The following is a 16,083-nucleotide window of genomic DNA, read 5'->3' on the forward strand; positions in this document are numbered from 1 at the left end:
TGACACAGAAGTTTCCTGCTTGAATCCACAGAATTACTCAAATTGTTGTGTTCACAAGAGCCTGGGACTTGTGTGCTGTGGATGAGCGATTTTTTGTACATGAAATATGTAATCTGTAGTTTATTGCTCAGTATTTTCATTTTGCATGTTGTAATTTCTCTGACTCTTGTAACTTTGAATTTTTATTCTCCGCTAGCATGGATGATATCTCCTCAACTTATTGTTCCCAAAACATGTAAAGAAACAAAAACTACAAGGAGGGGAAAGAGGTTTGAAGCTAGGTCAGTGAAAATATACATGCGGGTGTCATGGGAACAGATGTTGGAATTAATTCTGGGTGGCATTGTCACTAGAGCAAAAACGTGTAAAGATTTTTGCACAGAATAAGGTGGCTGTGTGTCCAAATGACAAGATCTGACTAGACCCAATTCTGACTAGGACATGCAGATAGGACTCCAGTTTTGGTCAATGGCAGCAACGTGGCTATGTTCAAAGCCAGACAACTCCATACACTCATTTTTGTCAGACAATCTAAACATGTCTTGAGAGGAAATTGCAGCTGGAAGTGTATCTTCATTGGGAAGTTAGCTGTGCTTTGGTCCCAGACCCGACCTGATCTCATTTTCTTACTGAGAATGCTGTATTTGAAATGCAGTTTTGGTAAGTGAGCTGCTGAAAGATTTAAAATGTAAAGCTTCGAAATAGTGTCTAAAAGCAAATACTTGTTTATTATAAAGCACAGGAACACAGAAGGCAAACTACAGCTGGGGATTGTTCATCCGTGCTCAAGCTTATCAAAGTACAACTCTTCATGACAAGCATACTGTTACATTCAGCACTCTCGTCTTCGCAGTGCTCAGCTGGTATCTGTATGGAGAAGAGTTGATGTAATTATTTTTTGTTACAAGATCAGGATCAATCTTTGTGGATAAATATTGTTTAAAACATGAATCCTGCTACTTTGAAGTGGGGAATTGTCACTTTGATTTACCAGATCACAGAAGGAAGGTCCTATTTGCAATTCTTGAGCCATAGATATGCTGTAAATATGCCTTGGTTGATTTTAGGATTTCCATTTTAAATTCACTGTAACATTTTACTGGAATACTTTTCTTTTTTAAGTAAAATACCATTTCAGGGGAGTAACTTAATATCTATTAACTCCCCTTCACAGAAGACTGGAAATCTTAATGAATAACAAAGTTAGTGAGGATGTATCAGTCGTAGTGACTAGGTCCATACAGCCAACTGCAAGAAGTAAAAAGCAACATAAACTCTTGTCTACTTTGTGCCTTGTATCATGTAAGTGCACTAGTGTAAATATGCACATATGTATGTACCCATGTACAGCTATCTTAAACAAACAAAAATCCCAGCACTGACAAAACTGACTTCATAAGTATGGCTGTGGGTGCTTATACTTTTCCACAAGAGGTTGTTTTTCCACCAGGAGTGTCTCTCATCTTGTAAAATGAGGTGTTGATATTTGGGCAGAGAGTGAAGAGGACAGAGCATTATGAGAAGCTGTGTAGAATAGGTGGTCTTATCAGAATTATTTCTGTTGTGGTTTAATTTATTCAAAAGTATTTTTCCAGGAACAAGTTTTGTGTGGTTTTAAACTATCAAAATGGTAATACTTCCAGTATCTTCTTTTGTATTTTGTTGCCCTCTTTTGTTTCGTCATACATGAAACTAAAGAATCACAGGATCTTAAAACTGAAAGAGATTTTGAGATGCTTTGTCCATCCTGCTATTCTAAGGTGGTGTGATGTTTGTTTAAATTTCCAGTGCTGGGGAAACCACAATCGTAGAAACACAGAATGGTTTGGGTTGGAAGGGACCTTAAAGATCATCCAGTTCCAAGACCCTACCATGGGCAGGGACACCTTCCACTAGACCAGGTTGCTCAAAGCCCTGTCCAACCTGATGTTAAACACTTCCAGGGATGGGGCAGCCACAGCTTCTCTGGGCAACATGTTCCAGTGCCTTACCACCCTCACAGTAAAGAATTGCTGGGTTGGTATGCTGTCACCCCTTTGTACAAGGCCACCAAATTTGTCAGCACGATTTGCTCTTAGTGAAGCCGTATTGGCTGTCATCCATCACTTCCTTACTGTCCATGTGTATTAGCATAGTATCCAGGAGGATCTGCTCTGTGATCTTGCTGGGCACTGAGGCGGGACTGGCTGGTCTGTAGTTCCCTGAGTCTTCCTTTTTTTTGTTTTTAAAAATGGTTAGATTTCCCTTTTTCCAGTCAGCAGGAACTTCACTGGACTGCCATGACTTCTCAAATATGATGGATGGTGGCTTAGCCACTTCATCTGCCAGTTCTCCCAAGACCAGTGGATGCATCTCTTCAGGTCCTATGGACTTGTGCGCCTCCAGGTTCCTTAGATGTTCTCAAACCTGATCATCTCCTACAGCAAGCAGTTCTTTCTCCCGGTCCCTGCCTTTGCTTTCTGCGAGTTGTGGAATCTGGCTGGAGCTCTTGCTGGTGAAGATGGAGGCAAAAAAGTTGTTGAGTATCTTGGGCCTTTTCCATGCCCTGGGTGACCAGGTCTCCCATAACCTTCCAGAGAGGAACCGCGTTTTCCATAGTCATACCATTTCAGTGGTTCACTTTCTTTGTAAGAAGGCTTTGCAGTGTGCTTTGCTTGAGTCTTTCTTGCAGCGTTATTTCTTGTTTTACTCACTTTTGCATAGAAAACACACCATTCATCTTTGTGGCAACCTTACTTGTTCTGGGGGGCTACTTCAATAATCTTTAGACTAAACATTCCCGATTTAACACCCTTTCTGTGTAGCTCATGTATCTAGCTCCTTGGCTGGGTTTTTTTGTGGGTGGGATTTTTTTCACCTTCCCCTTTTCCCCCCACCTTTAACAGTTGTTGAAACCTGGTGTTAAAAACTAGACCCAGTATTTCAGCTGGGGCCTTAGCTGTACTGAATTGAATGAGGGAATTCCTTCACATCTTGGAAGAATAAAAGATGATGTGTTTCGTAGTAACATATGCAACATTGTTTTCAACTTAGGTTATATCCCACTAGATACTTACCATCCAAAATGTCTATACGTGGGGTTCCTGGAGCAATGGGTATGTTCGATGTTGTCTCATTGATGATATTGAGGAGTGATTTGACTTCTGATTCTAGATGCTCCACTGTTTTTATTACCTTCTAATGAAAACAAGGGAGACATGGGGAAAGGGGATAGTCAATAGGTTGAGTGGAAGGAAATGTACCGCATTTGTTAGCAAAAGTGCAAATCTAATGTTCCATAATGCTAACAGCTGATTTTATTTATATTGCATATTGCAGATATAAATCTTTCTTGTCTTCTGCTGCCATCTAGTGGCACGAAATATTAAAACTTCGTTTCACAAGAGTTAATTTACAGCACCTCTATATAAAGAATCACGCATAATTGACTTCTTGGAGGGAGCTTTGCATTGATTGGTTTTATGAAGAGTTGCAAACTGACATCTGAAAAAACAGTCATACCTTGAATAGAGTAAAATCAAAAAGGGACAGTGTCTAGAAACATCATTCTTCTTTTCTTTGGTAAAAAGGATGGGGTAGAGCTCTGGTAAGGTCAAGGAGCTAGTGCAGTAGCTCTTACCTCTTCAATAATATCTAAGCGTTCGTGGATTGCATCATGTTCGTTACACCAGCTTCCTCCTCCCAAACTTCCAGGTAACACACTGACAGGGTCTGCAGCAGCTGGAAAAACAGACACATTTAAACAAGGAACAAGGTGTTTTCTCTTGTCAGGGGTTTGGTTTTGTTTGTGTATGTGTTTGTTTCACGCAATCTGGTTTCTCCTACCTGTGTAGGGTAAGTTTATAGACTGTAACTCAGTCTCTACAAGTATAAAACCTAAGCACTGGGAAGATCTGTCTTACTCATCAGCTTCTCTGAGACTTTCTTCAGAAGCAACTGGTACTATAAAGCTTTGAAGAGTAAATAAGTTTGTCCACTTATGCCCCAAATCGATAATAGCTGGTGATTCCACACTGTCAGAAGCTTGTTCATAACAGTCTGATTTTGCAGTGGGAAGGGAAACAATAAAAATGTGTACAGCTGATGCCATTTACTGACCAAGTCACCCGTATATGCTGCTATATATGAGGTCACTTTTCTCTGTCAGTTAGCTATTTATCTTTCAGTACTCATGAACTCTTGTTCTTTGAATGCTTCATTCTGCAGGCTCTACTGTGTGAAAGGTCAGTACCTGCTGGTGTCAGTGCTTTAATAAAGCCAATTTCCTTTCATAACTTTTGTGCATCATTCAGTAACATTTAGTTTTTAATATGTGTGCATAGAACTGTAGCGGAGTATTTTAAAACCCACTAAAGTGATAGCATATCTTGCTCCATTTAAAGTTAGGTCTTTTGGTACCTTCGCCAGGAGGTGGTGCTGTTAGGACAGGATCCCAAAGGCTTAAATCTACCTGTTTGCAGCAGACTGCTGAAATACAGCAGGTACTTAAACTGCCTTGCAGTTCGTTCCTCCCTGCCCCCCCCCCCCCGTCGGTGTTTTGAGAATGTTCTTACCTTGTAACTTAGTGCTCAAGTGAACCACGCTACTTTGCAAAACTGTTGCTTATTTACATGTTTTTTTCTATCATGGCTGGAACAACATGGAGGTACTGAAATTCTGCGTTAGAAATAGAGGTTGCAAAGCAGTGTGGCCAGTCTTTGTCTACAAACCTTGGCTTTCCTATTAACAGGAAGGTAAGCTCCATTTTACTGTCAGAGATTAATAAATTACCACCTTTCCAATATTCCCAGCTCTAGCTCTCAGCATCAAGCCTGATGGCCTGACTCAACTGTATGCTGAACTGCCACCCGTTGTGTTGGAGTGAGAACAAGGGCAAGCAGAAGGCATGGTGATGATGTAACTGTGGATTGGTTGTTGACTGCTAGGAATATTCCCAGATCTAACTACAAATGAACTGTGAAAAGAGGCAGCAGAAATTATTACGTGGGCTAAGAGCAAATTGGAAAATTGAACAATTCCCAAGGAGGTTATTTTTCACTGTATTAACCTTGCTGTACATGGCAGGATCACAAGGTTGGATGGAAAGTTTGGGTGAAGGCCAGCATCAGTCGTATGTGGTTGTTAAAGGAGCTTTAGGCCAGCCTAAGTTACATGGTTAGTTTTTTATGTTCCCTAGAAATGGAAACACAAGAGGGTTAATGTTGGCTAGCTCCAGATAGTGTTGGCCACTTCTCCTCTGGTCATGCATCTTCTATCATACTGATCCATTAAAGAAAGCTCAGAGCTCTGCTGCAGGAGAAGCAGAAGCAGCTGGCTGTCCTGCCCTAGTCGGACTCTGACCCAGACACTCTGGCCTTTCCAAACTGCCTAAATGGCATGGTGGGCATGCTTGCTGGCACTGTGCAGGGGCTCCTTCACCTCTTCCTAGTACAGGACCTTAAGACTACAGAGTGACTTTTTGAAGCAGAAATTATATAAGGTCTTAACCTTATATAATTCAGTTTAATCATTCCTTTAGCTTAGCCCTTCTGTGTGAAAGAGGACTCCATTCAGCACAAACCTCAGCATTGGCCTGACTGCTACTTTAGGCAGGTGTATGTACATGGGGAGGTTAAAAATGGTGGATGACTGTCATTTGTTCAAAGCAGGGTGTGCCATGATGGGTATGTGCAGCCAAGGTAAGGTTGTTGCATCTCACTGTGAGCTTAGCAAAACACTGTACAGCTTTACATGCACATGCTCATCTAGAGTACTAGGTGAAGGTGCTGTTGTGAAATGCAGGGCTCAGTAGTGCTTGGTTCCTTGGGGTGGTTTGTTCCTGTATTTTGATGTGGAGACAGACAGCTTCCTGACACTCAGAGCGCACTGCTGTGTTATAAACTGTAATGGGTTTACCAGAGGAGGAGGAAGTGTCTCACCCAAGTTTGGTAGGGCTATAAGATGTTACTCAGAACCACAGGACTAGCATAGCGCCTAAAGAATTTGACAAATAGTCTGAGCCTAAATGTCTCAGGAAGTATCTGATCGCTGTTGTTAAGGAGCGGTAAGAGTTAGTAGAAACCAAAGCGTGTCTCATTCCCAGACCTCACAGTGTGGAGTTGGCTGGGGGATGATCCCGCAGAAACCATCAGCTTAGAGCCTGCGTGTCTGTGTCTGTAGTCAGTGACTTTCACACCAAAGCAGAGGTGCTCTCACACTGGTAATTGTCCCTTCACCACCATGCCAGAAGAGGAGAGTATGCCAGGTGGGCGGTTGCTGCTGCTAGCCGGCAGCCAGTGCTTTGGTCAATGTAGTTTTCTCCTGTTTCCTGAGTCTTGGCTTGAGGCTTTGGCTGCTAAAATCCCTGATTGTTATTTTGTCGTCTGACTTTAGCTCTTTACCCACAGCCTTTATCTCTGGGATGGGCTGCTCACAGGACACATCCGGTCCCTTGTAAATAAGGCACGTATCTGGGTCACTATGGTCAGACAACTCAGCTGAAGCAATAATTTCCATGTGCTCGAAGAGAATCACATGTTGCTTATGAGTGCTGCCCTTCTCTGTACTGCAGCTGGTGAAAGAAAATGACACAGTCTGCCTTTGGCATGACCTTCTCCAGCAGCATCTCTACCTCACATGATAATAGCAGTCACCTTGTAAAGGAAGTGGAGAATGGAAGGCTGCAATGGAAGCCATGTAAGCAAAACATCTTTTAGGATACTTCCATGTACTTGCTCTCTTGCTGCTGAGGAAACATTTTAAAGATGTAAATTACAATTTTTACTTGCTTATGTGTCAAAGCATATGCATAAATGCAGAAAACTTTCATAGTAAATGCTAAAGCTAAGAGCTTTTAAAAGTAACCTGTTCTTTGTATGCTGTATAAGTTACATATTTAAAATGTGTGGGTACTTGCAATTTCTGGCAGCTTAAGCAAGTGTGTAGGAGGCATATTTCAATGTCTTAAATATTTCATTTGAACAAAGGATTACTTCAGGCAGGCATTTTTTGTAACATTTCAGTATGATAGAGATACGTTACCTTTCGAGAAAGAACATTAACTTTCAGTTAATTTCCCATCTGCAAATTCCCACCTCATGTTTCCTGCAAGTAAGGTGTTCAGTTCAATTATTGAAGTCCATTCTATCTGATATATAGGTAGTTATTTTCCATCAAGAATAAGAACTCTCTTGTTCAAAAATCAAAAACCTGCACTTTTTTTCCTCTGATGAAGTCTTTCATGCTATGCTGATGGTGCCCATGAGGCTGGGTAGTTCTAGCTGCCCAATGTTGTCACAGAGTCAGACACCAGCAGATGGAATAGGAAAATGGAGAATCTACAAGTTGGTTGCTAATATAGATATATTTAATAGAAGAATATGCTTAATGTTTGAAATAAGTAGCATAATGAAGAGTAAAGATATATGTATCGTGGTCAGCCTGACTGTTCAGAACTTGAACTTATAACAAAGCCTAGAAGGAGCAATGAAGTAATAACTGAAACAACCTTAGCAAACATGTTAAGAGCAAAGGCCTTAGTTTTAGAATAACTCTCGGTTAAGCTCCTCTGCCTCCTGTACATTTGATATATTCCCCCAGCCCCACAAGATGTTGTTTCTACACACTCCCTGAAGAATTCCCCTTCTAGGACCATCAGGATTCTGTCTATCAAGAAATGTTAAATGGTTTATTTCGATCATCCAAGTAATTGCTCATGTTAAGCATCAGAGTAAATCTGAGCAACTGTTTCTTCACTGTCATTTGCTGCTGCTACTAAGACTGAGAGAACCGAAGTACGCAGTCACAGAGATCTGGAAGGTCTTTACAAGAATCCTTCCTAAAGATGCATTGCTGGTCAAACTGAAGCTACAGGCTTGATATAGAAATTACTGGGTCATGTTCTTTGGTCTGTGTTATGGAGAAGGTCAAGCTGAGTCCTTAAAGTCCATAAAATTCCTTTTGCACCACCCTGTCATTAGTGTGGTTTTGAAAGTTAACTGAAAGTTCATGTTGTGCTTAGTAGGGAGGGAGGGGTAAAACTAAGCAGGCCACAAGCCTAATGAAAGACAGTGAGATTGAAACAAGAACCAGATGGCAAATAAGGAAGCCTGAAATCATGTGACAGACTAAAAGGAATAAAGGATAACATGTACAACTCTTCAAGAAAGTGTGCTATGCTGTGTGTTCTGATTTGCACTGCCTTATGTTTAGCAGTATCCTTTTATTTCTGGAGTGTATGTCATAAGGTGCTCAGATAGCTTTTAATGAGAAAATGAAGGGAGTAGTAGTGGATTTATCTTCCAGCAGAAAAAAGTTCATGAACTTGAGTATCAAGTTCAAATGGTGAACCCATTAACCAGTTTGGGAAGAATGCAGCAGACCTCTGAAGGGATTTGCTGATCCTTGCTTAAATTATTCCTGTCTAAATGTAAGTGTTGGACTTCACTTTAAGAGTTATGTATAACTTTGAAGTGTTAGTTCAAGAGATTACATGGTTTACAAAAGTGGTTGGTGAAGTTAACTTGCAGCTGAATACAGGAAAGGCTCAATTGCTTTGAACCTGAACTGATACTAATGCTATCAGTATTAGTGCTTTCAGACCTAAGACCAAGTTAAGCCAAGACCGGTAGCCGTATTTCATTTTGGGGGCTGTACTCAAAGGCACCAAATTTAGTTTCCAGCTATGGCAACCCTTAATTATACTGGTGTCCTTAGATATGGAAGTATTGGATTAATTTTCTGTACTCAAAGGCATCGAATTTAATTTCCAGCTATGTCAACCTTTAATTATATTGGTGTCCTTAGATATGGAAGTATTGGATTAACTTTCTGTACCACTACTGGCTTCAGTATCACCAATGTGCCCAAATAAATTTTAAGCTGTATTATATATAACTTGTATAAAATTTTATTGTTAGAACATAAAAGGTAATTGATTTGGATAGAACATGTTGCGTTGGAAATGCTTTTTATGTACAGATTGTCTTCAAATTCTTACATGCTCAGGAGCATATCTTTAACTGGACATAGAGCATCTTCCAGGCTGTAATCCATAAAACACTGCCCAACGCTTAGCTATGATTTATGCACTTCTGAACCTCTTTCTAGAGTTTAGAGTTTCTAGTTACTTAAAGATAAGGGAATCCTTGCCTTTAGTGATTGCAGTAAAGACTGCAGTAATTGTAATAAATACATAAAATTTATTTGCTGCTTATATACTGTCACAGTTTACTGTGCTTTACACTGGAGGCAACTGTAGGAGTTTGCTTGTATATACATGCAAACATACGCATGTAAATATATATATATGTACACACACCTTTATTAGGCTCTAGCTTTTATGGCAGAACAGCATTGCAAATTCAGTACAGGGCAAATGTGGAATATCCAAAGCAGGAGATGGAAAGTAGTCATTGTATATTAGACAGAAATTGTCAGTAGAAAAACTCTTCTGGAATTTGGGGGATGGGTGGGGAGATTGGTTTGGTTTGTTGGTTGCTTGGGTTTTTGTAAATCATTTCAAGAAGGTATGTTGAAAGTTTTTAATGGCTGTTTAGGAATCTATCTGTTATCTGTATATTCACAGTACACTTCAACTGCTACCTGAATGCCAAGTTTTGGAAAGATTTCAAACATGGAACAAAATCCAAGGGATTTCTCTGGTATCCAAGATTCATGAACCTTTGATAATAATGAAAAAATCCTGAAATAAGTTTCTTCTGTGAAATCAATTATTTTTAATATTCATTTTAGAAGCTAAATAACAATATCAGAAAGTCAAGCTCCAACCTTACAGACCCAGTTCATAGTCTGCCTCTCAAGACGTAGAATATGATACTATGATTAGTACTTCAGATCCTAGATCAGTTAAGATTGAACTTATTTTAATTCTTTTTTTCCCAGAAGGAGAAGAACCAAAGAGGAAATCTCCTGCATTGTGGGATGTATTGCATTCGAGAAGGTGGGTCACAGTATCAGCCTACCAGTTCTCACTTCTCTACCTTGTCTATCCCATTAACCTATGCGTGAGATGTCATGTAATGACAGGTTCTGTTTGTACCCTGCCTCACTTGTGCTTGTGAAATATGAAAAATCAGAAATGGGACTTGATAAAAATTCTTCCAGACTAGGAGGTAGCTGCCATGTATTTTTGTGTAAAACCACTTTGTTTGGAGGAAGATTTTGCTATCATGATCCATCTCATTCTGATTTAGCACGGGAGCTTCAGCTCTCACTAATCCAGCGCTGGAGACTGAGAGGGAGTGTACAAGGCCAGGGATAGCTCATGCTGCTAGTGGGCGTTCTTTTTTCAGGCCCAGCAAAATCTGAGGCCCCTGCCATTGCTATCTGCCAAAACCAAAATTATGACTTGAAAAACCACTTTCTTCTGGTGTGTTACGTATTTGTGATTGTAAGAAACAAGTTTTGTCTATTTTCATTCAAAGGAAGGAGGATGACAGTAAAATGTTCCTGTGAGAGAGCTGTTGGCTTGGATTATGTTTTCAGCAGCCAGGGAATATCCTCTTCTGCTTGCTGCTGCAATGGAGAATGACTACAGGGAACTAAACTGATAAGAGATGTGAGCTATGTAATTTGCACGTAGGTTATGCTAATTTGTGCCGTGACTTACAATGGGACACCCTGATGCTTTGGGCTGCAAAAAAAAGTCTCCATTTATTATGTATTTATTTCTGTGTGAATATATATGTATTTCTGAAACTAAGGCAAAGTGTTAGGAGGATTTTAGCCAGTAGCTGTATAGGACATGCTTGTGTGTGAAGGGGATGAGCCATTTTAGAAAGGAGCCGTGTTGTAGCATGTGTAAAGAATGTAAATTGCGTAAAATGAGTGACCTCAAGTCTAGTCTGAGAATGGAGGGTGTGAGATACAGGAGTATTTGATGCCACCATCAATTTGAGGATGACCACTGGTATCAGGGGATAAAGAATTTCTCAATTTTATGAGGACATGGGTTTTGGTCTGTGTTTAGTAATAGGAGATGCAGTCATGGGGAGCTGGTGAGGTAAGGCTGTGACCTGCTAGTCAGCTCTGTGGTTATGTAGTTTGCATATGAGTCAGTTACAGTAGTAAAAAGAAATATGATAGTTCAATGAAAGAATATCCTCGGAGTTTTTTCTAATAATTAAACAAGTCTAAGAACTTGTTTGAAGATGTATTTTCCTCTGGCAGCTAGTTCATGTATTCAGCAACAACACAGGAAGTAAAATAGTGAGATATATATAAAAATATATACACACACAGAAATATACGTACGTGCATACTAGATCCTGGCATTTATGGCCAAGACTCACAACTGCTTCAAGCAAAGGAGATCAGCTGCATTTATAAATACAGCTGCATCCTGCAGATGAACAGCAGGACCCCTATATTTCTAAACTTTTTTGGAGTTTGATATTAACCTTTGCTTTACACATGGAGGTATTTGGTTTGCCTAGCAAGGTTTTGGAGGAGGGTGGTGGTGCTACAGGGACCCACACTGGAGCAGTTCATGAAGAACTGCAGCCTGTGGGAAAGACTCATGTTGGAGAAGTCCCTGCAGGACTGCCTCCTGTGGGAGGGACCCCGCGCTGGAGCAGGGGAAGAGCGTGAGGAGTCCTCCCGTGAGGGGGAAGTGGCAGCAGAGGTGTGTGAACTGACCGCAGCCCCCATTCCCCATCACCCTGTGCTGCTGGGGGCAGGGGGAGGAGGTAGAGAAAATCAGGAGTAAAGTTAAGCCCAGGAATAAGAGAGGGGTGGTGGGAAGGTCGTTTTAGGATTTGGGTTTATTGCTCGTTATCCTACTGTGATCTGATTGGTCATAAATTAAACTAATTTCTTCCAGTTGAGTCTGTTTTGCCCATGATGGTAATTGGTGAATGATGTCTCCCTGTCTTTATCTCGACCCATGAGACTTTCTTGTATTATCTCATCTCCCCTGTCCTATTGAGGAGGGTGGCTTTAGTGGACACCTGATGTCTAGCTAGGGTCAACCCATCACTTCTACAGAACTTAATATTCCTTTTAACTAAATATAACAAAACATAGGGTTTTACAGATATATAAATCTATTAAAAGACTCAGGTCTGTACAGAACCACTGTCTTCAGATGCCTCATGGTCTTAAAATACCTACATCTTGGAACACTTCGTTGTGATAAACTTCCTTTTTCCTTCCTTGCTGGAGCTCAGAGATGAGTGTTTGCAAGGACTGTAATCCTTGCATTAGAGACAATAATACTGGTAGGTTTCTATAAGGACAGAAAATACTCATAACATGGGGTGTAGGTTAAAACACTACTAATTTATTAGTAGAGAAATATGAGTCCACGTCTGGTTTAAGATAGGACATCTCTCATAAGTTTTTGTTGTGGATTTAGTTCTATAGTGCAGTAGTTTAATCTGGAGGCAAAATGTTGTTCTGTGAGAACTCAAGTTGTCAATTTTGGGCAAAAATAAGCTGTTCTAAAGGGATTTTTTCTCTCCAGTTTCTAGGCAATGGTCTATCTTATGGATCGCAGCTTTGAATCTGCATGTGGATATCAGAGAATCCAAAAATATTCTGAGAAGTTGTATGTTAGCTGTGTGATAAAAGACATTCTCACACTTGGTTTACTTTAACTTGTAGTTAAAACTGGAGGAAACATCTGCTATTTAAAAACAAATCACGCCACAGTATTGAGTATTGAGTATCGATGCCCCCATTGGAGTTCCTCTGTTGCTGTTTCCCTACTAGCATGCTCAGTATTTGGTTTGCTCAGCTAAATGGAGCACGTCAGTGTTCCTGTCAGCCTGTTGGCCTGCTTGCCAGGTACTTGGTTACCGGAGGACTCCCGGTTGCCTCTCTGCCATGCATAATCATACAGCAAAGACTTTGCTGTTGGGGACAGAACAATTTGCCCAGATGTTTTTGTAAGAATGGAAACACATTTAAATGGGGCAGGTATTGAATGCTCCAGTGCTCCAGGGTACATTGTATGCTACATTTGAGCAGCACCCCACAAACTAACCCAGCAACAACAGCAAAGAATAGCCATTAAGCAGGAGCATGTGGTTACATCCAGAAGGGCTCTCGCACCAGCCTCTCCTCCTGAGCTGTTTGAAGGCTGAGCTCTATGACTATGAGATTGTTCATGTTAATGGCTGAATTAAAACGTAGATTCTACTTTAGCCAACCCTGAACCATTTTTAAGAGGAACCCATGGGGGCTGGGAGGGAGGATCTGTAAGGAAATATAAAATTAGATTCCCCAACTCAAAGGTAGCAAAGGGAAAGTGGGGATAACTTTTTTTAAGTCTGTCAGCCAGCCAGGGTACTGCCCTGGCTGTGACAGACACAATTTCCCACCTTTTCTATACACCACTGAGACACTGAAAATGGTTCCGTAATTAAGTAGCTATCACCTGGCATGTTACTGGGTACTAGTCTCCACTGCAGTTATTATTCAGGTACTATTCTATTTAGCTGGATTTTATCTTCTTTTGCTAACGATTTCAGCTTAAAACCATACTTTTGGGAATAAACAAAACCACTCTTCCAGCATTCTTTATTTTTCTTCTTTAATTTCACAATTTTTTAAGGGTTTTTTTTGTTTGTTTCTTTTTTTTTTTTTTTTCCTGAAGCTCACAAAACTCGCAAGAGGATAGCGAGTACTTGTGGGGTGAAAACAAGCTAGACTGTCCTTGCTAGGGTATTGATATTCCAGTCCATCACTGATAAACATTACAAAGCCAGTTGGATGGGAGGGAGTCAAGGCAAGGAAGAGTGACTAGGACTAGGGGGCAGTTTTTCATTAAATGTTTTGATTGTAATGGAAACTTACTACCCTGCCACAAAATACAAACATTGTGTGTTGTCAAGAAGTAAGAGCCGAGGGAAAATAAAGCTGGGCCTCAGCTAGCAGAAAACACATAATACAAACAGGCTGAGAAGGCAGGTTTGTGGTTACACAGGGACTATAAACCCTTGAACTAGCCAAACTGAATAGCTTTCAGCCACACTCTCAGCTACAACATGATTACAGATTATTCCAGCACTAATCTGTTGTTAATGAAAGTAAAATTCAGATGCAAGTTTATCAAATGTTCTGTGTTTGTACGCAGAACTTTGCACTCCCAAGGCATTTGGAGAAGGCGTTATGTGCCTCAGTCTCAGGAATAAGTAATCCAAAGCAGAAAAGAGAAAACATAGTGCTGTTACCAGCAAACCTCAAATGAAGGATTTGAATCAAGGAAAATCTTTCTCTTTTCACCTTGAACTTTAATCTCATTTCTGAGTGCATACGTTAATAAGGCTGCCAGAATGGTAGTTATGGAAATGCAGGGTACTGGCTGCAGCACCTGAATGTGGTCCTGTATTTCTGAAAATACAGTGATAGTATCTCCCATGAGAAGTGAAAAATCTCTACTAAAGCAATATGCCCCCAGGATAGACTCTAATAGCACAAAAATTGAGTTTTTCCTGTTAAAAACAATGTTTCCACAGAATTTTGAAATATACCTGCATCACCTTCACATAAACCCCATAGAGTAAGCAATTCTTTACCTCCCCCTCCCACCCTATGAGAAGGCTTTGACCATGCTACAGTTAAGCTACAGTTTCTGCTTTGCAAGCTTGGAATCACTTACCCAAAAGATCTTGCTCCTGCAGGACTAAAATGAATGCCAGTGCCCAAAGGAAAACCATGGTTTCAGCCTCTCCCAGCTCTGCTGTAGTCCTGGTGGAGAGCTCTGCAGCCTCCCTCCCAGCTTTGTATCGACTCCTCCGTCCAGCCGTTCGTGCTGAGGTTTAGCCAGAGTTAGGAGGAAATATGCCCAGGCCGAGCCAAGATTCTTGAGCTGTTCTCTTCTGCTTCCCTCCTTTTAAAAGCACACCCTTTCCAGCTCCATGCAAAGTCCAGTTACCCAGGCAAGCTGGCAGTGATCCAGGCTTCCCAAAGTTATTTTTTTATCCTTGTATTTATTTATGCAGACTATAACTGAAATGTGCTGAAGAGCTTTGGGTCCTGTAAATACAGAAGTGTGGCAAGAAAAGGAAGGGAGAAAGGAGGAGGAAGGGGTGCTGGGTTTCAGGGTTTCTTTCCCTGTAGGATTTCATCTAGGGCGGGGAAAGCAGGAACACTGCAGAACACAGTATCTTTAGATCTTGTGAGCTTACAGGGCTTTTTCCATTACTTGTTCATTTTGAAGACTGCAGAAACATCTTGTTTGGGCAGTACGAAGTGTGGCAGTGCTGTGGCAGGTGGCAACTGTCTGTGGTGCTTCATATGTATATGTATATGTTTATGTGTATAGGTATAGCTCCTGAGGAGCCGTCTCAGTTTGGAAAGTTTTTGAAATAGGTTCAACTTGGTAACATCACGTGAAAAAATAGCTCTGCTAATGGTATGCTGACAATGCTTCTGATTTTTAGCAGGATCTTAATTAAATGTTAATTGTCTGAAGTGTTCATGGGTGCTGACTGGGTAAGTGTCTATCTTTGACCCAACTAGACTGGTGTTCAAAGACTGAAGATATCTCCTTCCTGGTATTGTTCCTCATATTCACTTCAGTTGAGTTACCTTTTTCCAACTATTGCAAGTAAAAGCTGAAAGGCCATTAAGTTGTCCTAAAGGCCATTGTCCAGGATAAACAGTGTTCTCACTGTTGAAAATACTAACCTGCAAACTAGAACAGGTTTCCTTAGTTTTTACCACCTCCCTAGCAGTCAGAAAATCAAGTCAGAAAAAAAGATATCTGAAAGTGAGCCTATAGACATGCTATCATGGAGTTCAAAGTATAGTAATCCTCAGTGACTTCCAAATAAAGTTAGATTTTAAGCTCAATTACAAGGCAAAAAAGACTCAGTAATAAAGATTCTGTGGTTGGAATTTACTAGTAGCTTTGTTGAGGTGCTAAGCAAAACAGGGCACAGAATAACCTTGGTGTGTATTGAGCCCCCAGGGCTGGTGCTAGTAAGCCAACATTTTTATAAAATAAAAATGAAATTGGCTATGAGAATTCTGGGGGTTTTGGCCTAAATTACTACATAGAATTAGTGCAATTGTAAAGAATTCTTGATTTAGGAATAAATCCAATCATTCCTGCTGAAAAATTACATAAATTTTAAT

The 16,083-nt window shown here is 40.6% G+C and overlaps 1 protein-coding gene across 1 annotated transcript; it reads right to left on the bottom strand.

The window, feature by feature from the left end:
- Positions 1-702: 702 nt before the first annotated feature.
- PLAC9 (placenta associated 9) lies at positions 703-14,872 on the bottom strand. Its single transcript, XM_030486201.2, has 4 exons — positions 14,603-14,872; positions 3,620-3,720; positions 3,057-3,177; positions 703-867 (listed from the first exon to the last, which is right to left on the bottom strand). The coding sequence occupies exons 1-4, from the start codon at positions 14,658-14,660 to the stop codon at positions 857-859; spliced, it is 291 nt and encodes a 96-aa protein (XP_030342061.1). The 5' UTR covers positions 14,661-14,872; the 3' UTR covers positions 703-856.
- Between the last annotated feature and the right edge of the window lie 1,211 nt (positions 14,873-16,083).

Source organism: Strigops habroptila, chromosome 5 (genome assembly GCF_004027225.2).
Source record: "Strigops habroptila isolate Jane chromosome 5, bStrHab1.2.pri, whole genome shotgun sequence".
NCBI classification, from domain to species: Eukaryota; Metazoa; Chordata; class Aves; order Psittaciformes; family Psittacidae; genus Strigops; species Strigops habroptila.

Coding starts and splice junctions, on each gene's coding strand:
- PLAC9 (XM_030486201.2), bottom strand. CDS start 14,660: ATGGTTTTCCTTTGGGCACTGGCATTCATTTTAGTCCTGCAGGAGCAA. Junction 3,721..14,602: donor GCAGGAGCAAGATCTTTTGG/GTAAGTGATTCC, acceptor CTGTTTTTCCAG/CTGCTGCAGACCCTGTCAGT. Junction 3,178..3,619: donor GCTTAGATATTATTGAAGAG/GTAAGAGCTACT, acceptor TGTTTTCATTAG/AAGGTAATAAAAACAGTGGA.